The sequence below is a fragment of the Synchiropus splendidus genome, chromosome 2 (genome assembly GCF_027744825.2).
Source record: "Synchiropus splendidus isolate RoL2022-P1 chromosome 2, RoL_Sspl_1.0, whole genome shotgun sequence".
NCBI classification, from domain to species: Eukaryota; Metazoa; Chordata; class Actinopteri; order Syngnathiformes; family Callionymidae; genus Synchiropus; species Synchiropus splendidus.
This window is the reverse complement of record NC_071335.1, coordinates 27,942,172-27,967,642: the sequence shown is the minus strand read 5'-3', so window position 1 is coordinate 27,967,642 and position 25,471 is coordinate 27,942,172. Positions and strand designations below refer to the sequence as shown.

The 25,471-nt window shown below is 42.3% G+C and overlaps 3 protein-coding genes across 3 annotated transcripts; all 3 read left to right on the top strand.

Moving 5' to 3' along the window:
• The first annotated feature begins 1,025 nt into the window (after positions 1–1,025).
• On the top strand, positions 1,026–3,331 carry LOC128754559 (transcription factor LBX1-like). Its single transcript, XM_053857266.1, has 2 exons — positions 1,026–1,513; positions 2,859–3,331. The coding sequence occupies exons 1-2, from the start codon at positions 1,186–1,188 to the stop codon at positions 3,329–3,331; spliced, it is 801 nt and encodes a 266-aa protein (XP_053713241.1). The 5' UTR covers positions 1,026–1,185.
• A 5,960-nt stretch (positions 3,332–9,291) lies between these two features.
• On the top strand, positions 9,292–11,626 carry LOC128754566 (centromere protein K-like). The gene is made up of 10 exons (XM_053857276.1): positions 9,292–9,345; positions 9,448–9,537; positions 9,616–9,669; positions 9,892–9,955; positions 10,046–10,092; positions 10,320–10,402; positions 10,515–10,613; positions 10,809–10,947; positions 11,026–11,079; positions 11,358–11,626. The coding sequence occupies exons 1-10, from the start codon at positions 9,340–9,342 to the stop codon at positions 11,511–11,513; spliced, it is 792 nt and encodes a 263-aa protein (XP_053713251.1). The 5' UTR covers positions 9,292–9,339; the 3' UTR covers positions 11,514–11,626.
• A 590-nt stretch (positions 11,627–12,216) lies between these two features.
• On the top strand, positions 12,217–20,969 carry LOC128754092 (stromal membrane-associated protein 1-like). Its single transcript, XM_053856429.1, has 10 exons — positions 12,217–12,477; positions 12,807–12,940; positions 16,508–16,593; positions 17,250–17,325; positions 17,482–17,544; positions 17,626–17,701; positions 18,108–18,241; positions 19,324–19,540; positions 19,854–20,194; positions 20,351–20,969. The coding sequence occupies exons 1-10, from the start codon at positions 12,360–12,362 to the stop codon at positions 20,483–20,485; spliced, it is 1,380 nt and encodes a 459-aa protein (XP_053712404.1). The 5' UTR covers positions 12,217–12,359; the 3' UTR covers positions 20,486–20,969.
• The last annotated feature ends 4,502 nt before the right edge of the window (positions 20,970–25,471 follow it).

The window sequence follows — 25,471 nt, the reverse complement described above, 5'->3', positions numbered from 1 at the left end:
AATATTTTTTATTGCATTTTAAAAAATGGTGCCTGTAAAATTACTTTATTTAAAATAAATAATCAAATTGTGGGAAGGAACATTCCATTTTTTTTTCAAAAGTTGTTTTTTTCTTTTTTTTGTCGCGATGGTTTTTGTATTAAACGAATTTGGGGATTTTTTTTTAATGATAATAATAGATTTTCCTGACGTTTTTATCATGTTTTAGAATTAGATGACTTTTATTAATATTTTCGCGCAGTATTTATCGTTTCGTCATCGACATTAAAGTGAATATTGGTGTGAATCGTTGTGCTTTGATTTCAGGTAGAATTGCACAGCATAATAAACATGGTTGTGCGTCTAAAAACCCCGGAGTTCGAATTAAAAAAATATACGGGTTTGACGTAAATTCAGGTAATTGTTCCATCCCCGCTCTTACGCGCGACCGCATCTCCGTCAGAAGAAAAGCGCTACCCAGTTTTCCTGCGTCTTCTAAATCACCTCGTGAAACCTGGAGGATTTTTTTTGGAGTCTTTTGTAGCTTGATATAAGAGCAGCAGCAGAGTTATGGCCCCAGAGGAGGAGGATGAACCACCAGAGTTGATCCGCGGCTGCTGTGCTTCACCTTCACCGAACAAAGCATCTCCCCGCATCTGGGCAGAGTGAGACCTCCCTCTCATCGGAAGTGATATTCACATCACCACTCTCCATCCAAAACGGCGGCTGAAGATGAAGTTTGTTCCGTGCGTAAAAGAGCTTAAATATGCGCCCGGTCTCTCTCCCCCCTCCTCAAACTCTCTCTCTCTCTCTCTCTCTCGCCTCCCTTCCTCATTTAGCCCTCGCACCTACTGTGGCTCCTCGGCTCTCGACTAAATTAGAGCAAAGATGATAAGACGCATTATAATTCCGCCGGGCTCCTCCTCCTTCCAGCCATGCGCCCTAATTAATGGGACACCCCCAGTCGCAAAAAGAGCCGCACTGGACTGCAACATAGTCAAAGAGTGAGACGGGGAGAGGGTGAAAGTGCCACTGGAAATAATTGATTAGCTCCCGATCAATGAGAACTTGTTAGTAATCGTCAACTCTTTTGGATCTCGCCATTTTCACGGAGGCGCTTCGCTCCTGCGGACTGTTTTTGGGGGGCTTTCTTTCTTACTGGTATGTGAATCGTTTTCAAAAAGCTTTCCGACGAACGCGACAGCAATGATGACATCCAAAGAAGTGGCCAAGTGCGACGCGGCGGAGAACAGGAGGCGAAGTCCGCTGGACCACCTGCCGCCCCCGGCCAACTCCAACAAGCCGCTGACCCCCTTCAGCATCGAGGACATCCTCAACAAGCCGTCGGTGAAGAGAAGTTACACCATTTGTGGCACCGCTCATCTCATCTCGTCCACGGAGAAGCACCGAGCGTCCAGCATCCCGCTGACCAGCCGGCCGCTGCTCACGCAGACGTCGCCGCTGTGCGCGCTGGAGGAGCTGGCCAGCAAGACCTTCAAGGGGCTGGAGGTCAGCGTGCTGCAGGCGGCCGAAGGTAAACACCTTCCACAGGGATCTCCTGGTGGACTATGGGCCCGAAATGTCGAGAATCTAATATGTGACTTTCCGTGACGCGAACCAGCGTAGTTTCGCACTACTATTACACTATTTAAAATGTCTAGTGCTACCAAATATACATGCTTTTTTCACCTTTAAATATACTTGTTCGGTATCGTGGGCCTATCTAAACCCTGACCTTATTATAAATAACAAATATAATGGTGTTTTTTTTCCACGTGTTTTTGCTTAAGATGCATCGAGAAAACTTGAAATACATCCAATAATAATAATATTTTATTTATTTTTATTATTGATTATCATAAATTGAATTATACAAAAAAACTACACTCTAAAATTATTGCTGCATTCAATACCCACGTGCCGCAAAGACACATTTTCTGTAATCTTCTTCAGCATCATACGTCAATTTTGCTACGCTTTTATTAACATTTTATTATAAATATTCACATAAATAAAACGCTTGCATTTTACAGCATGTTCAAATCAATTCTTTAAATGGCAGTATTGTTTTAAATATCTTTAAGTAGATGGTGAGGAAATTATATTTAGAATTTTGTTTTGTTTCTATTTGGTGTCTTGCTTTAACGGTGCCCTCGTCGATTTCCTCTGTTGAGGTGCAGTGACACAAATACCTTCATCCTCTCAAAGACATACGCCACTGTGAGACAATGGGGATTTAAATATACGTATATATATTTCAAGTAGTCGCAGAGAGACAAGACGAAGAACAGCAGCAAAACAGACAAGATCAACAGCAAATCTAATGAATTTCATTTCACAAAACTGTCAAGGAGACGATTTAGAACTGAGCCGTCGTTACAGTGCAATAACTGTACGTCAATTATTCATTATAAGAGTCATTGTTGGGCCCAAATCATATATATATTTTAGATCAAAATAAACGGTCTGGCGTCTGCACAGTCACTGGCAGTCGAAAGCAGCAGTGAAGATACATTTTAGAGCCACCGATTTTCGATCATTATCTAGTATTATGAGGTAAAACAACGACGTGGTTCACATTTCCTTCTGGCACAGGCTTGTTTTAGCTCACACACACACCTTTCATTCTCGCACATTAACTTGATGTTCATTGCAAATGAAAGCGTCTCTCAAAAGGCTCAATAGAAGGCTTGATAATTCGTCAGACTCTTCTTGCGACGGCGATGTTTTTCTGTATTGGATGCTTGTTATTATTATAACATTAGCAGTTATTGTTTCTGGCAGAAATGATTGGAGGCCAACTTAATCGCGGTTATGAGCCTCACTAGTCATAGTGCTGGATGCTCGATGCGAGTCCTAATCCGTGTCTCATCCTCCAGGCCGGGATGGAATGACTCTGTTCGGCCAGAGAACGACCCCGAAGAAGCGTCGGAAGTCCCGAACCGCCTTCACCAACCACCAGATCTACGAGCTGGAGAAGCGCTTCCTCTACCAGAAGTACCTGTCCCCGGCGGACCGGGACCAGATCGCGCAGCAGCTGGGCTTGACGAACGCTCAGGTCATCACGTGGTTCCAGAACCGCAGGGCCAAGCTAAAGCGCGACCTGGAGGAGATGAAGGCGGACGTGGAGTCGGCCAAAGCCATCGGTCAGGTGCCGCTGGACAAGCTCGCCAAATTGGCCGATCTGGAGAAATGCGCCAACGGCACGCTGGGTCACCCCCGCCCCGAATCTCCCTGCACCCGGGCGGGTCAGCAGGAGCTCAGGACCTCACCCATGTCTCCATTCTCTGACCACACGACGAGCAAGGAGTGTTCCGAGGACGAGGACGAGGAGATCGACGTGGACGACTGATGGAGCAAACACCGAAACTGAGAGACGATTTATTATATTAAAAAAAAAAAAAGAAATAATGTTGGACTTGTAACTTACTATCAGAACATGTACCAAAATGTAATGACTTTTATATCCGTGGAGCATGAACACACCACCAGGAATATGCAGTGGAGTTTGACTTTATCCATCCGCTCAATCAAAGCAATATTCTTATTTTTGTACACACACACATGCCAACCACACACACACACACACACACACACGTACACACACACACCTGACTATACTCCAACACCAGTTTCTGCATGGAAGTGCATGATTTGCTTTGTGATTATTTATTTTTCTATTTTAATTTAAGCGTATTTTCTTTTTCCTTCTCCTTTTATTTTTTTGGATCCAAATTCGTCACTGCCTCCTCTCCCCCCTCTTCATCATTTGTTTGCTGCTGCGCATGATGAAGGCGTTTTACGGTATCGACATTAATATTGCGGTGATTTATTATTGTTTTCTTTTTTCTAGATGATTTAGACTTATTGTTTGGAGACAATAATAGATTTACAGTTTGTTATATTTTGTACACCTGTAAGTGCCTTTCTAAAATCAGGACATTATTTGAGAACCAATGCACAGACTGTAATGTATATAATGGGAATAAAAAATGCTTTCTGAATATTCTGGTTTGCAGGTTTTAATTCAAGAATATGCGCGTTGATAGTGAACCGAGAGAAGCTGATGTTGCTATGGCAACGGGGCTGTGGCACGTCTGAGACTTGGGTGGTACACCTGATATATAGATATTTTCTCTTTTTTAATGCTATATACATTAAAAATCATGATAGTAAGTGACGTGTTGCGCATTACGCCTGTGTCCACCACCAAATTATATTGTTTTGGTCGTTTAAACAACTAAAACAGCACCAAACATGGCACAAAATCATTTCAATTTAAATCAAACCAACGTTTAAGGGTCTGTAGAACTTGGTGTGTGGTGGTTGCCATGGTTACACCAGAAGCACGGACTCGCAATTAATATAACAAATTGCTCTTTTGGAAAAATACGAAACACATTTGATAGGTACTGTTTTATTTTTCTATAATTAGATCGCAGTTTATTTTTTTCTATCAGGGAGGATGATAACGAGTGAATGAGAGGATGGTAGGAATCCGTGTGTGAGTGTGTTTGTACAATAATAACGCAATAACACATCTGCATTTCAAATCGCAGTAACGGTAACACGCACTGTGGTCGCTCCGCTATTTCATATTATAATCCCAAAGTATGTGTCTCTTTGTCTCCTTCCCTGCGAGGATGCTCGAGAAACATATTGTGGTCTGAGTCCCCACATCCCCTTTCACGCCCTAAATGCGTATCGTGCCTTCTTGACCCTCAGACGTGTTTCTCCTTTCTTGGCAAAAATTTATGTGAGAAACACAAATCTGGTCCCGGGGTAGGAAAAAAAACAGACGAGGATGGCACAAAAACCCCGAGTTTTGGGCCAGTTCTGTGAGCCATTATAAGGGCTGTTTTGTTCTGCGGGACTGGGCCGTAATTTTGTGCGCAAAGCATGAAAAGTGCGGACAAATGAGCAGCGATGCCTGATGGGAAGAGTCACAAAGAAACAGGGCCGGACCCCCGCAGGCTCCAATACTGAGACAAGTGTGACCCACCGCATAAAAAGGACGCAAACGTTTGGAGGCCATATGGTTTTTGAAATTTCCTCACAATTTGAGACAATTTGATGGATTGAGTTAACCCTCCCTTGAAACAGTTTAAGTGAGCGCAAACAAAGGCCATAATGGCGACATAGACTCTCCCTTCATGAGGGCATCTGCGGCTATTAATGTCCAGATCTTTTCTTGGCCTGGCGTTTTGAACAAGTCAATGAATTACAATGAAACTGCCCCTTTTTGTGAGTGGCTTGTCTCCCTCTGCTTTTTAGCGCTGGAATAATATGCTTGACTTTTGTCCAAGAAACCTTCTCTGAGCAAGAAATGGATTTCTGTTGGAAGGGTTTTTAATGTTAAGTAGGCAGGCCCATAAAGAGTTTGGACTGTGACATTTATGCCAAAAGTCTGGTTAGGGAGTCCTTTTGTTTGTTTTCTTCTCATCGGACCCCTTTTTTCCTCTCGGCTTCTTTTGTCTTTAAAGAGTTTAATGAAGCTGAAAACATGGTGATGTGAGAGAAAGAGTGTCCAGAGCAGGAACTGAAAAGGCTCCAAGTCTCGTTTAACCTTCTTTGTCCACAGCGATGATAAGTGGAGCTGTCTTGTTGTGGGGCTTCTTTTATGCGCCTCTTTTCATCTTTTATCCGGCCAAAGTTGAGTAAAGATCGCGATCCAGTTAAGTTACTGCAACGCACTTGTCAATTAGCGCCCTGAAGTTGCGACACATTTGCCAAGCTAGTTTCATGTCCTGCTAAGCAGAGGTCGACAGTGGAATCTTGACGTCATTCAAGTATATTTGTTTCACAATCCTCAGGCTTCCGTTTTTAACTTTGGTAAAATGCGCTGCTTCCACCTCAACTGAGTGTCGTCCCTCAATTGAGTGGAGGCTGTTAAACCGGACACCACCACATGTCAGGGTTTCACAATAAAGACCAGGGTTTCAGCGTTTTCCTGCAGGCCACCTGAGTTGAGATGCTGCCCTGCTCTGTGGCACATCATTCTCAATGTGTGGTCTGCAGGCCACAAAAGAGGCATGGGGTTCTTTTGAGGCGGCCAAAACAATTAAATGGATAATAATGATAATAATAAGAACAATCAGAATCATAAGAATAATTGTTAAGAATATATTGTAAAAATTAAACACAAGAAGAAAGCATGCAAAAATGTACACGTCCATCAATAAATTGTAATAATAATAATAATTATTATAATGATAATGCAAATTTATGACTATGGAATTAACATTTTAACCCATATAAAAATACAAAATGTGCCAATCTATTAAACAAATTCACTTTGTTATTGCAATAATAATAATAATAATAATAATACATTGGAAAGTAAACAGGATTAATATTAAAAAAAACATAATGAAGAAAAAAGAAAGAAAAAACTTTGAGGTAACAACAACAGTGGAGCAGTTGCACAGAGATTCACTTAAATAAGACTAAATACAAGAATAAGTCAAATATATAACGAAAATCAAAGCATTGTAAAATATTTTGGGGGAAATTTGTTTATATGATTTTAGACAATCATATGGCCCGGAAAAATTGAGATAATGTTGATACTACTTTGAGTTATTTTCCAATAAAACATTTGAGAATTCTAAAAATAGGCCTCACTGAGTCTACATTCTGCTGTCAAAAGGGCCTCATGTGGCCCTTAGAATACTTTTTGCACCTAAATTAAAACAAATAAACAAATGAATAAAATTATTATTTGTTATAGTACTTAACTACAGCCACGTTGCTGTTTTGGCGAAATATGAAATATGGACAACATTTCCATGGAGTGTGTGAGCGCGTGCGTGTGTGTGCATGCGAGTCTGAATCAAGCATATTTATGAAAGGGGAGTGTTAAGGCAGCCTAAGTTTATGGATTCCCCTTGTTTATTTTATGAGCACTGGTCAGGCGGCCCACTGATAAGTAATACTACCATCTGAGGGACCCCTTGGTGGTAATTAATCTGGAGGTCTTAAGTGTATTTCAGTATTTCACTTCAAGATGGGGAAAAAAATCACTACTTCAATCGTCCGGAAAATTGAAGTTTGATGCATGAGTCCCTACTGAAACAATAGTAGGGTCCCCCTCTGTGTGTCATCTCCTCCCCGCGCTCCTCTCCCGTGTGTTGTTCTGCTATCCTTGGTCAGTGAGGGAAAGTCTCAGGTGCAAAACACTCTCTGCTCGAGTGACAGCACTGAGAGATGGCTTCCCATTTGTTGATTAAAAATAATAATAATAATTCTCTGTGTATGTTGAAATAAAGGGAAATGGGAGGAAAATATTTAAATCATTTTGGATCGAGAAAAAAACAATTATAAACGAAGCAATTCTTCACATTGTAATATGATCGTCGCTAATTTTATTTCAGTTCTGCATTATATTTACAACGTTATGTAATGAATATAAAGAGCCGCGAGAGCGACTCTATATTTGCCTGCAGTTAAATGACTCCATATATCTAAATGGAGCCGAATAGCAGAGTTTTAATCATAACCTTCCTGTGGAGCCAGTTAATACTTCAAACTTCAATTTTACGGGCGATTGAACTAAGCATGTTCCTGACAGAATTGATGTATGTATTAATTTCCTTTAACTGTTGATTAATTAGGCTGCGCTGAAGGCTCGAACGGAGCGGTTTGTCTGGAAATTTGCATATTAATCAAATCCTAGTTGATCATTCAAATAAGCAGGGCTGTGTGATTTAGAGATGTAGCGGAAAACACGGGGCAGCGAACATAACAGCACTAAATATATTGTCTCAGACTGTTCGCAGCCACGTGTCCACTAGATGAAAATCTCACTCGCAGCGAGAGACTGTCTGACTGTTTGGATTTAATTGCTAATTTAGTTTTGTAGCACTAAATAATAGATCAACATGATTACAAGGCAGCAGCAGAGGAGTGGGGGCGGGGTAGTGGGGGCGGGCGCAGTGTGTGAATTAAAGGTAAACAAGCGGCTGCAGAGGAGGCGCCGCTGGATTATTAAATCATATTTAATAGAAACGGTTTGGCTGGAAATGGATATCCGAAGGTTGTCACGGAACCGCCACATATGTAAGGCCTGATGGAGCTATGAATTATTGAATGCTATCGATATCATTGGAGGCGGATGTGTAAAGCTTTGCGCCGCTGTTTTCAAGCGTTCGCTCTCTGGACATCGAAATAGGAGTCGACGTAGCTTTAGTTTGTGAAAGAGGAGCCTCTGCTGGTTAACATGAGAACTGCAAACGTTGAAATAACGTGGCAGTTCTATGTAAGTAGTGACTTTCTGTTCTGGGAAAGACAACTAAAAGAAAAAAATATTTTCTTTATTTAAAATTATTGCAGGAATATTGTTTACATCCTTCCAGTATTTTGGTTTTTTTTTCTCTTCTCGAACAGAAAGCATGGCTTGTTGGCCTTTGAATATTAAACATAAATCGTATGAAACCACAGTTTATATAGTATTTGTTCCTGCTCACCTGATACTGTCTAATCATATTTTTCAATCTCTTTGGAGTTACTAGTTAAGCGCAGTGTCACTTTATTTCTCGCAACACTAATTCAAATCTGATGAACCACATGATCGTGTTTAAAAGATAGCACTTTGTCTTTTCTCGGTCAAGGAATATGGAGGAATAAAGTGACACACAGGAAGTGACCATTCAATAACATGTTGAAAATGAAATGTTGTATTCACTATTCGTTCACTGTTTTTCGACAAGGTTCCATGTCCATAATTCTTTCATGCTGAGCCAGAAACGCGTCCCATGATTATTAGGGCATTTAAATAGATATTTATTATTTCATTACAGACTGCTGTATAGGTCAACGGTCATCCAGGATTGACCTCTGGCTGTTGGGGCTGTCCAAACTGATGAAATGGCACTGCATGGATTATATAAAAAAATAATGTCAGGGATTATATGATCCATGCACGTTTGTATTTGCAGACACCTTTTTGGATTAATGGTATGTTTATAATAATACTAATACTAGTACTACTACTACTACTAATAATAATAATAATAATAATGTAACGTTCAGCGTTTATGTTTATGCTGTTCCTTTAAGGATTCAGTGGTGACGGGTGAGTGGGGATGGAGCGAGGGGCTGCGCTGAAGGGTAGAGGGACAACGTTTTTAACTTCAAGGCGCTTTTTTTTATTATTTATATTTTTCCACAACTTGAAAAATATAAATAATACAAAAAAATACGCTTGACGATTGAGAAAATTACACTTTGAGCTTTGCTGCGCAACTCTGCGCAGCAGCAACGCCCCGCAACAGTGTGCTCAACCACGGAAGTGACGACACATATTGGCGCTATTTTGGAAACGATCTGTTTGTTTATGCCTGTCATCGAAGTGTTGTGAAAATGATGGTAAGGCCGCCGTTCTGTGTACATTCTCCGTTTGTCCGTGTTGAAATTGTCAAATATTAACCGCCGGTTGACTTTTCACTCTCTGATCGCCCGTGTCTCCAGGCTGACGAGGATGGAGCTGACCAACTGTCCGAAGCTGCTCAGACGGAGCTTCTCCTTCAGTGCGAGCAGCAGTTTGCGCAGTTGGAAAAGGTGCTGATAATGTCCGCTGCGTTCGGCCGCTGGTTTTATTTGGCGTAACGCATGACATTTTGTTGATCTCTGTTCCAGATCCAGAATGAGATAATACTCACGGAGGCCGACTGGCAAAACCCGTGCGAAGTAGTAAGACAAAAACGCTTTGTTAAATAAAGAAATGCTTCATGTTTAGTTGACTTGTGTTCAATAAACTTCCTCTGATGGTGTTATGCTGTCTCATGTGACCAAACATTCTTGCAGTAATATTGTATCACTTGGCCATGCAGCCACAGATATTTAGCACCACGAGCATTCAAACATTTATCAAACACATTCAACTTTATTAATTTGTGCATTTGTTTTCTGAAGTCAGTGAACAGGCTGATGGCAACAGAGGCAGAACTAAACCAGTGGATGAGTGAGGAGCCCAAATGTGAGTCTGTGAACGTGTTCTATACTTTCCTACTTTGACCTTTATGTTACTAAATCCTATATGTATGTCATGCTTTTGATGCTGTTTCAGTGTTGACAACGAATTCAGAAGTGTTACTCAAAGCTGGAAAGGAAGAGGTTTGTTTTCCTTTATCAAACAATGTCATGAGATAAAATGTCAGATGTGCAGCAAAGATCTCTCTTCCCAGACCAAGAGTTTAGGAGGAAATAAGATTTAAAACGTATCCTGACTAAAGCAGAAAATATTAGATTTCCATGTTTTTCCATGTCTATTGTCAATTGATATTTATAATAACTTGTTGGTGCATAATTTTCCATCGTACACTTGTTTTTTAATTCCACAGATGGTGAAGCTGTGTTCTGAACTTGAGATGGTGGTAGCTTGCTGTGAAGCCAAGCGAAACAAACTGGCAGAAACAAAGGAAGTGTAAGTTCATGTTATTGTTTCACATTTAGATTTTACTGTTGGTATAAAATATATTTTGTCCCTGTTTTCTGATTGTGTTTGGCTTGTTTCTTGGCTCCTATTTTTTAAATAGAGAATGCAAATGGCTCAAAGAGAAGCAGCAAGTCCTAGATGCGGTGACCGATCACTTTAAGCGTCTCCAAATGGAAAGAAAGAATCAATCTGTAAACAGGTATGATGATGGAAGCACCTGTAATGACACAATCCTTCCACCAGATGGCAGAGGAGCAAAGACTGGTTTTATGAAGCAAATATTCTACTATTGATGCCCGGATTTATAACAGTGGTTATGTCCAACATTTAAAAAGTATCTACTGTAAGTCTTTCCAAATCTGCTTACTTTATATGCATGTAACAGTTTTGACAGTTTATTGCAGGACATGCGAGATAAAATCAAGAAGATGGAGCTCTACCAAAAGAAGTTGTTGGACTCCCTTGGAGAAGTTCTGAATAATCATGTTCCTGCTCCTCAGAATGAATCCAGCTCCAACTACAAGAAGAAGAAGGTGTTCATCTCTTTTTTACCAGTTACCCTCTGCAACATCTTGTTTTTTCCTTCAAGAAAACTTTATTTCATCTTGCAGGATGTAGAAGACGAAACAAGTGAGGACCTGCTATCCCTGAATGATATCCTGCAGGTAGGTGTAGTATCTTCTGGACTTGGACCGAAACAGCCAAGATAAATATATTTTGTTCATCCCTTTGCTCTTGACTTGTTTATGTGATCGGATATGGTTAATAGTTAACTTGTTTATTTTGTCTGAACTCTGAACCAGGGTTGGTTTTGGACTTTATTCACACTTAGTTATTTATTACACCTCTCAATAAATAAAGGTGATGCTCAGTCAGTGTGTAGTGGTCATTTTGACCCCTTCATACCAGCGACATCTTCTCCACTTTTTTTTCCTCTTTACAGCTGTTGATTAACCAGTTCCAGAACTCGCCACACGACCCGTACATCACTGTAGATTCAACGTTCTGGCCGCCATACGTGGAGATACTGCTGCGGTTTGGAATAGCAGTCAGGCACCAGGAGAATAACTTCAAGATTCGCTTGGAAACCTTTTGCTGAAGTTCTAATCATACTACTATATACTGTATGTCTTTGCTTGATCTTGTTTCTGGTTGTTCATGGAGTTAAAAAAATTATTTCGTAACACATTTTGTTCATGTAAATTGAGTCAGAGCGGCAAATGCTTTCAGTTATTAAAGATTTTTTTAAGAATTTGCAACATTTGCTTGATACTTTTCATTGTGGGGTCATTATATCTTTATCAATACAATATGTTTATATTCTACAGTGTTATGAACCATATCACATGGGTTTGTTTGATGTTGCATTTACACAGGTAACTAAAGACGCAGGGTTTTTGGTCTTTTACATAGAACGGTGGCAGCCTGACCTAGTCTTATAGTAAAGATCAGACTCAATTGCATGTGTAGATTCCATTATTATCCATTATTAGAATGGTTGTGCATTGGATAGAATTTACTTCATAATTACCACGAAACGCTGTAGGCGTATAAGGGAGGAAAACAACCCCCATATAGACCCATTAAAACATGAAACACAAAATTACATTAAATTCTGACAAACCTCTGAAACATCCAGATTGATGCTACAAATATTTCTTATGTGTTGAAAAAAAAAGGAAGACAAAAAGTAAATGAGTCAAAACCTGATTCTGAAATCGGGCTTGCGTCTTATGACGTCAGTGTCGTTCACCAATCCGGTTTGCCCGCCGCGTCACTACTCGGCATCCAGTGGGCGGAGTGGAGATTCCGGTTCCGGGTTTTACCTCGTCGCTCTCGGAGGCGCTCGCTCGACTGATATGTTATTTTATCCCAAACCTCACACGATTGTCGAGAGGTCCAAGTAAGGTTTTAAAGCAAACCAAGTGCCGCTCCCGCCGCGAACATGACGACCCGTTCGGAGAGAGAAAAGGCCCAGAAGCTGAACGAGCAGCACCAGGCCATCCTGTCCAAAATGCTGCGAGAAGACGACAACAAGTACTGCGCCGACTGCGAGGCGAAAGGTGTTACGTTTGTTCATCCCTTTCACCAATGATACCACGTTTTTACCAACTGTATAGCGCCGGCATGTGAGCGCCTGCCTCACTTTAACAACACATAAGCCAACGAAGGGGGTTTAAACCTTGTAGTCAGCTGACATCTTGAAGCTAAACTAAGTGGCTAGCAAGCGAGCTAACTTCTCTAAACCTACAAAAGCACCGGAGGTCTCGTTTCCTGCCGCCTGTCTCACCATGTCTTCACCATGAAGAAGACCACAGCTACATGCTGTAAACTGTGGTCGTTTTCCAGTCTTCAAAATAATTCCGATGTCTTTTATTTTCATTGTTCCCAGGTCCAAGATGGGCATCCTGGAATCTGGGAGTATTTATCTGCATTCGGTGTGCTGGCATCCACAGGAACCTCGGAGTTCACATATCTAGAGTCAAGTCTGTCAATCTGGATCAGTGGACCTCAGATCAAATCCAGGTAAACAACGCAACCTCAGTCAAGTAGGTGGGAGTGTTATGACTCCTGTATTTTTTTTATCAAAGTGTGATGCTATTGGTCACCTGCTGTTCACCATGGACCCTGAGTCAATATAGCAGTAGTTCAATGTACAGTGGTACCTCGGTTTTCGAACGTCCCGGAATACCGACAAAACGGAGTTCGAACAAAAATTTCGAGATTTTTTTTGGTTCGGATTTCAAACGAAAATCCAGAACTTGAACGCCCCCGAAAAAGCCGGAAAAACATAACCTGCGCGATCAGCTGACCCACAACGCGCTTTGTTATTGTGTACAACGCAGCCTCTGTATGCAGACGTGTCCTGTTAGCTCCATTTACTGACTGTTTTTTCTTCATATTGAGGTGTAAAACCTTTCCTGTCTCCACACTGGACCGTGGTAGAGTGTCACAGGTGCTCGCTCTCCACACCTCCGAGGCTGGAGCGCACTCCAGGGTTTGATGTCCTGTTGTGGGCTGGAGCTGGGACAGGGATGAGGCGAGTCTGGGACAGAGCGTTACTTGGTTTATGACTCTGTCACAGCCAAACTGCACAGAAGCGCACATTCAGAGCTGGACACGCACCGGGCACCTCTTCACTTCTGGAGAGACGTCACTCACTCGGCAACCCCTCCCACATGCAGCGGCCACACACATAGAGGAACAGCGCACCTGCAGCAGACACTCTACATTCACTCCTACAAAAGACTATTTTAAGGCTTGGAACGCAGCATTTCTTTTTCCATTCATTGTAATGGGAAAAATCAATTCAGATTTCGAACAAATTGCTTCTTGAACGGCCGTCTGGAACGAAATGTGGTCGAGAACCGAGGTACCACTGTATTTATTTTTTGGAGCTATCAGCTATGCGTTTTCTTCTGAACAACAACTAGTCATTTCAAATCCTCCTGTTGTTTGCACCAGGTTTGTAAGTCCTCATGGGACAGACATCAGTCTGGAGTTCCTGGAGGTAGACCTCCCTGTGAGGGAGCAGCAAGCCAATTGGTTAACGTTAGCTGAGCAGGCAAGTTGAATAGCCTTGAGGTTTGGATCAGGAGTTAGCAGAGAGGGGATCATACTCATGCGTTTCAGGATAAACCTGCAATGTTGGAAAACATCAGCATCTTTATCTTGTGTAGGTTGTGTATAGGATGGAGTGCAGAGACTTTTGGAAGTTTATGGACAATTTTCCTCACCCATAGTCACTGATGTGGTTTAAATAAGTATTGGCACTGCTCTTAAAGGCCTTGGGATTGACATGAGCGCCTAGATTTGGCCCCTGCACCTTGAGTTTGCCGTTACTTTTGTCTTCATGCAGAAGAAATTTAACTCATGAAACTGGACAGACTCTTGCCTTTGCAGTACGACTGGGATCAGTCAGCGGAAAGTCTCATCATGTGCAAACAAAACGTTCTGAAGTGTGGACTGTTACATTTTATATTCAGTTAAAGTCTGTGTATTCTTGAATTAAAACATAAGTCTTGCGACAGAGCCTTCTGACTTGAGATGAATCTTGGTGTCATGAATGCGTCATTTGTTTATGGAAATGCAGAGGGTGCTATTTCTGTGATTCTTTTCCTAATTATAAGGTTCAGGAACTAGCAATTTGGTTTGCAAACACATGGGGCCTAATGTCTTCACACGTATGTATGGCTAATGCTGCGCCATCTGCAATTCCATTTAGACATTGGGGGACATGGCGAAATGGAACAAATCCCAATGGTTCTGTTATATTCACCTGGATCCCATTGTTGTTATGTAACAACCGTAAACACAGTACAAGACTGTCAAACTAAAAAAAAAAATCACTGTCTGTATTTGAGGTTACGTAGGAGACATAGCCAAAAGACAAAGCTCTCAGGCAACATTCCCAAAAATATGTAGGATCCCTGCCATGTGGACAGATAAGGTGGAACCATGAATGATTAAATGAGTCTTCTGGATTGAATTTGAATCACCTTCTTTCCAAGTAGAATGAATGATAGCCTGTGGAAAAATACACCGATACCTTCTTTGATGTGGCTGCAGTTTTGAATGAAAGTCAGCTGATACAGTGTTTTGGGCACCCTGATTTTTCAAAAGCATTAGTGAACAGTTGCGGCTTGTTTGAATACTCCGACTGAGCCAACTCCTTCACAGGTTCTCTAACAAGAAGAGCAAGCTCTGTGCTAGAATATTCACACTGCTGTTTACCAGCTTTTATTGTTTCTGCCCATGATATTGAGTTTGCTAGACACTTCCCCGCCCAAATCTGCTCACAAAAGACATGTCACATGTTTAGTTTTCAACAGCACAATAGATGTTTGCCTGTCAGGACTACACGTGTATTTGAAAACAGTCAAGACTTAAGTGAGTTGTGGTTAAGGTTTTTTTCCCATAAGCCTGTAGCATAAGGAAATGTAGCAATGAATTATGACACAAACAATTGAATCTTTCAGTTTCTGACTTGAACACTGGCAGTTAAATGCAGCTGTGTCTCCATTGAGATGCAGTGTTTAACCCAGATTTAATTGATGTACTGTACAGTAGTTGTTTCACAGTATCAAGTATCGGTGCTTTGTTCACAATACTGGAGGCCTGGGAAGATGAACTGTCCTGTGATCGCACACGTCCCGTGGGGGATGAGCTGCAACATCCACATGCTGTCTGTCTTCATTCATTCGGATCTGCAAGTGTAGTGCTAGTGACGATAATATTCACAAACCATGTAAACGTTTAGTTCAACAGCATAATTAGTCTGTCATGCAGGAGGTCATTTCCGTAATGCGATAAAGACGATTTCCAATGAGTCGCACTGTGTCCATTGCCGTATTGTACCAGCAGCAGTTGTACCTTCTCATTTTATCTTTATTCTCACGATTTCATGACGTTGCAGATTTCACTGAAGGCATCACAGCGATGAACAAACGCATGTGGAAGTATGTAGTTAACTGTTTTATATTGGACATTCTTCAAAACAAGCTTTGATCACTGCTTCTCACACTCGTGACATTCTCGTGATGCGTCTCATGATGTTGTCACCTGAGATGGTTTTCCAACAGGTGACAACATCATTAAGCTCATTAAGAAGGCCAAGTCAACTAAGCAAATGGTGGCTACTTTGAGTAGTAGTGAAATACAAAACATATTCTTCTTTATATGTCGCTTCCTGTATTTAATGTCTTCAGTATGTACAATATATAAAGTAGCAGAAATAAAGAATAAAACAGTGAATGAGAAGGCGTTTCCAGACTTTTGTCTGGTAGTGTAGGTGGTTGTTTTACTTTACATGGTAAAAGTTTAGGAAGTGCTGATGTTGCTACAGTTGTAGTGAGGATATTGCAGAGGGCAGAAGACAACCATTGGTTATGGTGAATGAGGACATGAAGCGGATAGGTGTGACTTGTGAGGATCATCATGGCAGTTTAAGGTGGATCAGCTGGTTGTAGCGAATGTTTTTCTTATCCATTAGCAACTGTGACAAACACAATGGCTAAGAACCAACTATAAATGAACAACATATAGTTTTCTGGGCTCCGGGTTTACGTTGGTTGTGTGTATTTGTTTCACCAGAGCATACAGGACATGGGCAACACCAGAGCCAGACAGCTTTACGAGGCCAACCTTCCGGAAAGCTTCAGAAGACCTCAGACAGACCAGTATCCTTCACTGCCTGGCGTGTCCTTGCCCCATTTAACTCTCTTTGAGGAAAGAAATCCTGGTGAGAGTCCTGGTGTGTGCTGCTACGAACATTGCAGCAGAGCTAAGATCACTGGTTGGATTTCCAGTAATGGTATTTCTCTTGCTGTGAGCCGACAAAATTCGTTATGGTGGGTGAACACCATCACAGCTCTCAAGTTATGGAAGTTGTTTCATAGATACGACTGTATGCTGCGCTCATTATGTAAGCACTTCTCAGTGCTTCTATAGTTAGCATATTGATCGTGTGTTAGGGAAGCAAATTTAGTTTGTACAACTACAGGTCGTTCAGCCTGGGAGGAGCTTGCACACACGACTTCTCTGTCCCCGAGGAAATGAAGTTTGTAAAACCAGCTTTTGCAGCTGCTTTTACTCAAAGCACTCATAGTTTAAACAGCCGTCACAGCACTCACCATGAGAGTGGTCGAACTAGCAGCAAGCTGAATTGTAGCTCCGCTGCATGTAGTTTCTCTCCCCAACAACATGGCTGCGCTGTATTAGTGAGACACTCAGAGGCTCTAACAGTCTGCATCTTTGTCTCTGCTGTACTGTACTGAACATTGTGTGAAACAATTTCTTCCTGCTTCCTTGTTGCATCCTTTAACGTCTCTCTCAGAGCTGTTGAATTCTTCATCAGGGATAAATATGAGAAGAAGAAATACTACAGCAGGAACATGACCAACGGCGGAAGTGTAAGTGATGTCAATCACTGTGTACTCAGTTTGACTGTTTGCAGTCAGTCGAGTTTGTTTGTATATATTAATTGCGCAACCTAACGGAAACCTGTTTCCGCAAATTTCTACTTACATGCTCTTCGTTTTTTTTCCCGACTTCGCCTGTGCTCTCAGCCTAAAGACAATAAGAAAGAGAAGGAGCCTGATCGAGTGAGCAAGGTTTCATCTTACACCAAGGTATCACGGTTACCTCCCCGGAGCCACGTGAGTTTGTTGTCTGGATTTCATTTTTAACTGCTTTTTGTGCTACTTTTCCAGAGCGAGGAGTCAAGGCCAGTCCCCAAAATTAGCCCAGCAAAGACCACAGAGCCCTCTGTGAACCTACTAGGACTTGGTGAGTGCTACTTCAGTGTCACTACGTGTTGGAATCTAGCCTTCTGTTTTCACTACACACATTTAATGGATGCCATTGCAGCCACTTTGATGTTCATTTTTATCATCTTAAAGGCAAATGTAATTCAATAACATAGCAGTCAGCAAAGATTACATCATGACTATAAGCTGAGCTTAGCCCCGCACTTTTGTCTAATCCGAATGTGCACGATCCTGAAGCATATGCAGAATCAGAGCTCCATGAACTAGTCCAAGCCAGGATCAGAACATTCTTTTGGATCCACTCAATCACATTTCAGGATATATTAACTGTGGTTTCTTAATGGCGGCGACTCAAGCTTCAGTCTAATTCAGCCTTCCTTTCCTGTCTTGACCCACCCCTTTTTTTTCCCCCGCTGCCGATCCAGATGTACCAGCAGCTGCAGCGACGACTAACAATGGTAGCATGAGCACAAGCCAGAGCAACAATGACCTGGATATATTCGGACCAATGGTTTCCAACCCACTTCCTGCATCCACACCAGCAACTCAGTTCTCTCAGGTAAACAATGCTGCAGTCCAGATTTGGCACTGGGGATTAATGAATAGAGCTAAACATAAACATGCTTTATGTATGAGGCACAGAAAAAAGGGATCTTTATAAATTAGGGATGGACGATTATTGCAGAAATGATAATCCCCATTATTTTGATTTATATCATCAGGATTATTCAATATTTTGCTGTCATTTAACTTTCTACAAACTAACTACAATGAAACAATGGGTAAAATATAAATGATAATTTAACAGGTATATTTAACCTTCGTCATGTAGGTTAAATGTTTCTCTCTAATCTGTATGGTGGAGACAATATTGCTAGTTGTGCAAGCACTTGTCTGGGCTGCATAGATTTTTCTGTGGTTCTGATGCTGTAAGCAGTGGTTTCACATTCTGTCCAAGTGTTTTTTAGTCATTTTTCATGAGACCAAGAGAGAAGAAGTCACTCCTTTGATTAGAAAACTTCTATATTATATCCCAAACAAGCAGCCATCACTGCTGCTGTGACTCAGAACGCTGGATGAGCGTCTGCTGCTCGGAGGTTCTAATGCTGGAAAACATGCCGGCTTTGTACATACGACCGAGTCGGTAGCTAACAGTGGCTAATTTTGGCGTCCACCATGCCCCGAGCTCGCCCGCTGACAGGCAGAGCTTCGTGCTGAAGGGCTCCCTGTGTGTTGAGAGCTCACTGTGCCTTCCAAAGCCGCCTCCCACCAGTCAGTTTTCACAGGGACAAAGCATGGTGCAGCGTTTGGGTGCATCGGGACAAACTGAGAGAAGCTGTGGAGACGGGTGTTCGGCTCAATAACTGTTTCAGGATGATAATCATGTTTTCAGAATCGTAATCCTGATGAAAATTCAATGGATTCACCAGCCCTACTTTAAATCCGGATTGATGCTCTGCACTACAGAACTGAATCAGTGTCTGTAAAGTTCAGTCGAGTAAGCAGGATATATCGCTGACTCATGAAAGTGTGCTTGTTACGATTGAGAAACCATTTCCTATTCCAGCCTTGAGCGTGTTCTGCCTGTGTTACAGCAATAGTCCCTCTGTATGACGCTCTCCATTTCTCATCCCATGTTAGGTGAGTTCCAGTAGTGCGGCAAGTACACCGACACAAGCTCCAGCCGCCGCAGCAGCAGCACCGCCCGTCAGTTCTGGATCAGGACCCGGGGAGCTAGACTTGTTCAGTGAAGGCAGCAGCGCAGCTAAAACAGATGACAGTGCGAAGAAACCGTTGTCCAAGGACTCCATCCTCTCTCTGTATGGGACCAGCAGCATGTCGCAGCAGGCTCCTGCTGGTAAGATTGTGGGGATCAGTCTTCATGGTTCTGTTGGTGGTTCCTGGCAAGTTTGACATGCCACAACCGTGCCGACCCACACACGAACCTCCTGCAGTGCTAAAGGGCAAACACTCTCAATGTTGGTCAACTCTTTGCCTCCTTTGAGGCTGTGCTTGGTCGGTCAGGAACCATATTTGTCCAATTGAGCTGAAGAATTGTCAACATTGTCATTTAAATTAAATCCAGCCAGTCGGCAATATTCTCCTGACAATATTCTTTTTTAAAATGTATTTTCAGTCACACGTTTCCTCACCTCTCCGCCTCTTTTCAGCGGGCATGTTCATGGGTCCAGCTCAGATGCAGTTTCCAGTCCAGGCGGCGGCCGGTTACCAGGCCTTCCCAGGCATGGGAGCAGCCATGCCCCCTACGACGGTCATGGGAGCCATGATGGCTCAGAGCGGCGCCGCCGCCATGATGGGGCCGAGTCCCGGGATGATGGTGGGAATGACGATGCCCAACGGCTTCATGGGAAACGCACCTGCTGGCGGCATGATGGGAATGGCTCCGAGAATGATGGCTCCTCAGGGTGGCGCTATGCCCTCAGGCATGGTCCCGGCGCAGGGAATGTATGCCATTCAGCCGGGCCAGCAAGCTCAGTGGAACATGGGTCAGGTATGGCAACCTTACATACAGCCTTCATTTATATATTTTTTAATGACTTTCTTACCGATTGTGCCTTGTTATGTTGTTGGAGCAAAATGGCTGAAGGACATTGGTCTTGCTGGACAAAGGTAACAGGTTTTCACAGGGACTTCTACCTCCCCGCAGGTGAACCAGCAAATGTCAGGTCTGGCTCTGAACGGCGCGGGCGGTCAGATGGCCTTCGCTCAGCCCCCGACAGCGATGGGCGGGTGGGCAGCCCCAGGGTCCGGGCAGACGTTGAGCACACAGCTGTGGAAGTGAGAACTCTGGAAGAGGAGGAGTGGAGGAAGCAGAAAGTGCATTATACATATATCCCGTGCTGCTCGGCACTTCAAAATGGTGTCCATCTTCATCATGGATCAGCCTTCAGACCATGACAATTGTATCTGTTTCCCCTTTCTATCTCTCTCTCTCTCTCTTCTTCTTCTCTCAAACGTGTGAGTGAGTTGGGAGTGGAGGAACTCGGCAGGATATAGGCTTTTTTTTTTTCAACTGTTATTTTCCTATTTTGGAAAGATTACAGAGGAGTGAACAGTCCCAACACAAACGAGATTGACATATCGGGGGAACAGCTGCAGGACCAGTTACACAAGCTTTTATTGTACCACTGTATCATGATAAAGTTATAGTACATTTAAGAAGAATTGTATTTAAAGGGAGGGAACACGACAATCACGTCTCTGTTCGGCTCCGAGATGTACAGCGCTGTATAACCTTCTTTTAAAGTCCTTGTGGTTCCTCTAATAAAGTGATATTAAATAATCTTACTCTGTTTGTCATTCATGAACGTGAAGTTTACGTCCGGACTGAGTGAATACAATCACAGCCGCTGCTGATTATCAAAATGGCTCTGAAAAATGCAGATAAAGTTTATATATATATATATATATATATATATATATATATATATATATATATATATATATATATATATATATATAATCACGTGATACCACTGTGATGGTGACCCAGGCTGAAATTCACCCGTGTAGTGATCCCGTTTGACATGTAGATGGCAGCATTATCCCATTTATGAACCGAGGTTTTGACTTGGTTGATTCAAATTTTAAATGAATTTTTGTCTTTGTCAAGCGTCATTGAGCCACGAGTTGTCAAGGTTCCGCCCGCCTGTAATGACCAAGGACCGACACTTGGTGGCAGCGTTGCTGTAGTCACTGGAAAAGGGAGTTGTCCTTTTGGTAGCTGAGTGCAGAGGTGCACTGCCGGAGTCAAGGGCCCGGGCCACAGTGTGGTCGCACCCACATGGTCTGCTGGTTCCAGTCAGTTTGACCATGTCCCGGAGGAATGACGCCACATGAATTGAAGCGAGTTTTCTAGTTTATAATGAAGAGTATATGGACAGGCACTGTTGAGTTGAGAGTGGTTCATTTTCATGTTATTTTATTGAGACTAGTAATGCCATAAAAAACACATTTCAAAGCAAAAAAGTGAGGATGATAGAACAACTCGACATTAATATTGCTAAGCTCTTTAGTATGCTATCAAAGCTTTACTGCATTCATTTTTAATAGAATAAACATGGCTGCCATTTGTTGCCTTTGGTCGGCATCTTCCATCAAATTTGTTTGTGACTTGTCCAAACTGCCACATAGGGAGTGTGAAATATACAAATTCATTGGCCGCGATGGTTAGCTACTAGGTGCCGAAGCTAAATGCTAAGCACAGCTAAAATGTTTTTCTAGTTTTGAGGTGGTTAACTATATTGTCTGTGACATACAGTCAACTTGCAAGATATACAGGTCGCACCTGAGTATAGGTCGCAGGACCAGTGGCACTTAAAAGACTTAAAGTCCGAAAAATACAGTTCTTGTTTTGTACCGAGCCACCAGACGTGAGATGAGCATTCCTTTTGACCAGACATGTGACTCTGGAATAAGATGTTCCAAATATATTTGCTCCTTTCAAACAAAGTTTATTTGTTTGTTTGCTTGTGTCTGAGTGTGTTTATCTGTCAAACTGTTACTTAGAATTTCTCTTGGGGTCACCTTGACCTACTTTTATCAAGACTGCTGAAAAAACAATTCAGTGGTTGGAGTTCATTACTGTATTGTTTGAATGTATTAGTGAATGAGGCGGCGTAGTCATTTGAATGCATGTGTTTGAGCATCTCTCAGAGAGATTATGCTAGTCGAAAGTAAATACCAAAGCAATAAAGTGAAATGTAAATACAAGCAGTTAGCTTGTCGCGTCAGTTTCTGAGAGTGGCTAGCTAGTGTACTGTATGTATGGTGCCGACGGACATGTTTAGAAGCTGAAGATAGCTTTTTACGATATTTGTGGGTTTGCTTAGTGAGATTTAACTTTATTGGGACCATATTTAGAGTCCAAACAATGGTGTTTTAAACAGGTACGACCGTGATTTGATGTATTGAAAACAAAAAGGACGTTGAGGTGTTTGCATTTAGTACTTTACTATGTTACGATGATGCAATATGGTACAAACACATGAGTGAAAGTTTCCATACATCACAGCATCTATGGACACTTTCAGTCTTTGGGTGACACTGAGGAACCTGGAGGTCTAGAAGCCCAACTCAAGAAAAAGTGGAAAAAGTTTTTAAAAGCAAATTTAAAATTCACAATTTTCACACAATTTCCATTCATCCAGATCCATGCCGGGGGAAATAACCCAGGTTTCTCGACTCACATGATATCTGGGGCCAATGGAAGTGTGCGTGCGATGTAAACACAAGGTCTTTCAGCACCACATTTCTTTCTGTTCCCCATTAACCACCCTCAATGTCGGTGCAGAGGATGAGACAGCAAACAGTCCGCAGTTGTGCAAACAAAAAGTGATTCTGTGTTGCAGCTAAACTCAAACTTTAGGCAGCAAAACGGTCATTTTTCAACCCTGTATTGATACTAGATGTGGCACTGTCAGTTGGAATTATAGAATGACAACAATGTCATGGGAAATGTGTATGAAATGTGTATGATTTTTCTATTCAGCAGTCCTGTTTTGATGACTGTGATTCTTTGTTTATCATTGTCAGGTTTTCATTGTGGTTAATACAGTGTCACTCTACTGAGCCTGAGTCAGTGTGTTTTATCCAATACCTTCAGGGTTTCAATACTTGTCTGAGGGAGTCACAATATAATAAAAGGCGGCTATTAAATATAGATCCTGAACTGGTTTAGGTGAAACCAGCTGCGCTGCATTCCTCTCATATAATAGTAGGATTTATATCCAGATGGTTTTCATTTTGTGAGAACATGTTGGACGTTTTCTTTCCACCATCAATCGAGTTCTGGAGCAAACACGACGGTTGAGTCAGAGTGTTGGCATTAGACACAAAACTCTACTGTATTGTGTCTTTCCATTTCACTCTTATATAAGCACTTGAAGGCCTGAATGCATTTCTGCTGGATTTTATTGGGCACCAGTGACAAACCTTTTTGGAAAATCACAGTCATTTAGTGTTTACAGTCGGTAGCAGGAAAATGTTCCTCACGTTGCCACTGAGTGGTCCCTCACCACTCCCCTTTCACTGCCACAACCAGCACCTGGACGACAACGGTTTTCGTTTATCACACTGGTGTGCGTTCTGGCAAACAGTCGTTCACATGGTCTCGCTCTGGAAGGAGGCACTATTGTTATTGCGAATCTGTATTAGGCAGAAGTGGACCTGCCCGAATCTGAGGGTGTGGCCCTCAAACCTGTCGCACGTGATTCTCCAGTCAATGACCAGCCACCAGCAGGCATCGTCTCACCCAGTCAGACTCTCTGCAAAGCAATGCCTGACTCCCATGCGTGACGAGACCTAACCACCGCCCCGAGCGTGTTTGTCCGTGTTCCGTCTCTGCCTCGCAGCGTTCTCTTCACGTACACTGTGTAAACTCTTCGGTGAAGTTCAATGCCGTCTCTCAACCCAGCCCTTTAGCAAAGAGGTTCGGCATTCCTCTCAGTGTGTGTCAAACATAACACTGCTCCAGCAGGGAGGCAGAATGTTCCCGAGAGAATGCTCCCACTCTTCGGGCAGTTTTTGACCCCGAGACATCAGCATTCCAGCTGATATCAGCTCTGGACTCAAGTGTTGCCAGCAGGACTCACACTTACACAACTTCTTGTTGATTAAGGGATTTGGGGGATTTGGATAAATGGCGCATTGATGTGCAGCCGCATGAAACAATCTTGAGTTTCCGTCATTGGCTTAATCCGACTTAATATCATCTGTTAAACTAGCAATAAAAGTATCACAATAACAATAGCGATAATGATTTTATGGTTGTCAAATTATAATTTGACATAGCTTCAGGTGCATCAAACCTCCTGCCTGCTTTGGAGTGACTCAGCCTGTTTTCCAACAACGCCCAATTAATTCTATACTGTCAAGGAAACAATAAAAATGATGCATGAGGAAGGCACTAGGTGGGTGGAAAACTAGTGCATGTATTTTGACACCAAACATGGAGATGAGTGTGCTAAGTTTAAGATAGACTGTTTTCACATTTCTGGTTCGACATTACCAGTTATAGACATTGTTTGGTCCGCAGTTATGACTGGGTTTGGGACTTTGGCCGCTTGTGTGATGGACTTTTTTGTGTCATACATAATTTCAACTTTTTAGATAAGAGGTTGAATTCAAGACACCTCTGATATTCTGGTTTCCTCCTCTAGTCCAAAAACTATTTAGACCACAAGACTGTTATTGGTGACTATTTATTACTTAGTAGCAGTAGTGGTCGCAGCGGAAATGTGTATGAGCGATGTCCTGTACGGGACTGTGTCCTGTCCAGGGTGTCCCCTGCCTCTCACCCCAAGTAGGTGGGATCCACCCCTGTGATGCCTTGAATGTGAGAATGAATGAATGTTATTTGGCGTGTGTAAGTGAACATTTATCTCCATTTAAAGTTCATATTTCCCATTGTTGTGTTATTACACTTTGAATGGTAATTTTCACTTTGTTTCGAGGATGTCATATGTGATCTCATTCTACACTCTTCATCCATGAACCCTATTGGTGGTGTTCTTCATCTCCATGTTCCTGACATCTCCAGAATTCTTCGTCCAACATGTCCATGAGGTCTGATGCACTTTATAGTCTTGCTACCACCTACCTACTACCTACTCTTGCTGATACCCTTCTGTCACAGATCACCCCTGTCAGTTGACTCCACCCTGCCTACATTCTCCTCTTCACTAGGAATGGGCAATATGGACCAAAAAAAAGTTATGTGTAGAGACGAGAAATTCAATTTTTCACGTCTCTGCTGGTGTCTGACAGA

Excerpts from the sequence above, each read along its gene's own strand:
- LOC128754559 (XM_053857266.1), top strand. The coding sequence starts at position 1,186 with ATGATGACATCCAAAGAAGTGGCCAAGTGCGACGCGGCGGAGAACAGG. Across the intron at positions 1,514-2,858 it reads CGTGCTGCAGGCGGCCGAAG|GCCGGGATGGAATGACTCTG; the intron begins GTAAACACCTTC and ends CTCATCCTCCAG.
- LOC128754566 (XM_053857276.1), top strand. Across the intron at positions 10,093-10,319 it reads TCAAAGCTGGAAAGGAAGAG|ATGGTGAAGCTGTGTTCTGA; the intron begins GTTTGTTTTCCT and ends TTAATTCCACAG. Across the intron at positions 10,403-10,514 it reads CTGGCAGAAACAAAGGAAGT|AGAATGCAAATGGCTCAAAG; the intron begins GTAAGTTCATGT and ends TTTTTTAAATAG.
- LOC128754092 (XM_053856429.1), top strand. The coding sequence starts at position 12,360 with ATGACGACCCGTTCGGAGAGAGAAAAGGCCCAGAAGCTGAACGAGCAG. Across the intron at positions 16,594-17,249 it reads AGAAGACCTCAGACAGACCA|AGCTGTTGAATTCTTCATCA; the intron begins GTATCCTTCACT and ends CGTCTCTCTCAG. Across the intron at positions 17,702-18,107 it reads TGTGAACCTACTAGGACTTG|ATGTACCAGCAGCTGCAGCG; the intron begins GTGAGTGCTACT and ends CTGCCGATCCAG.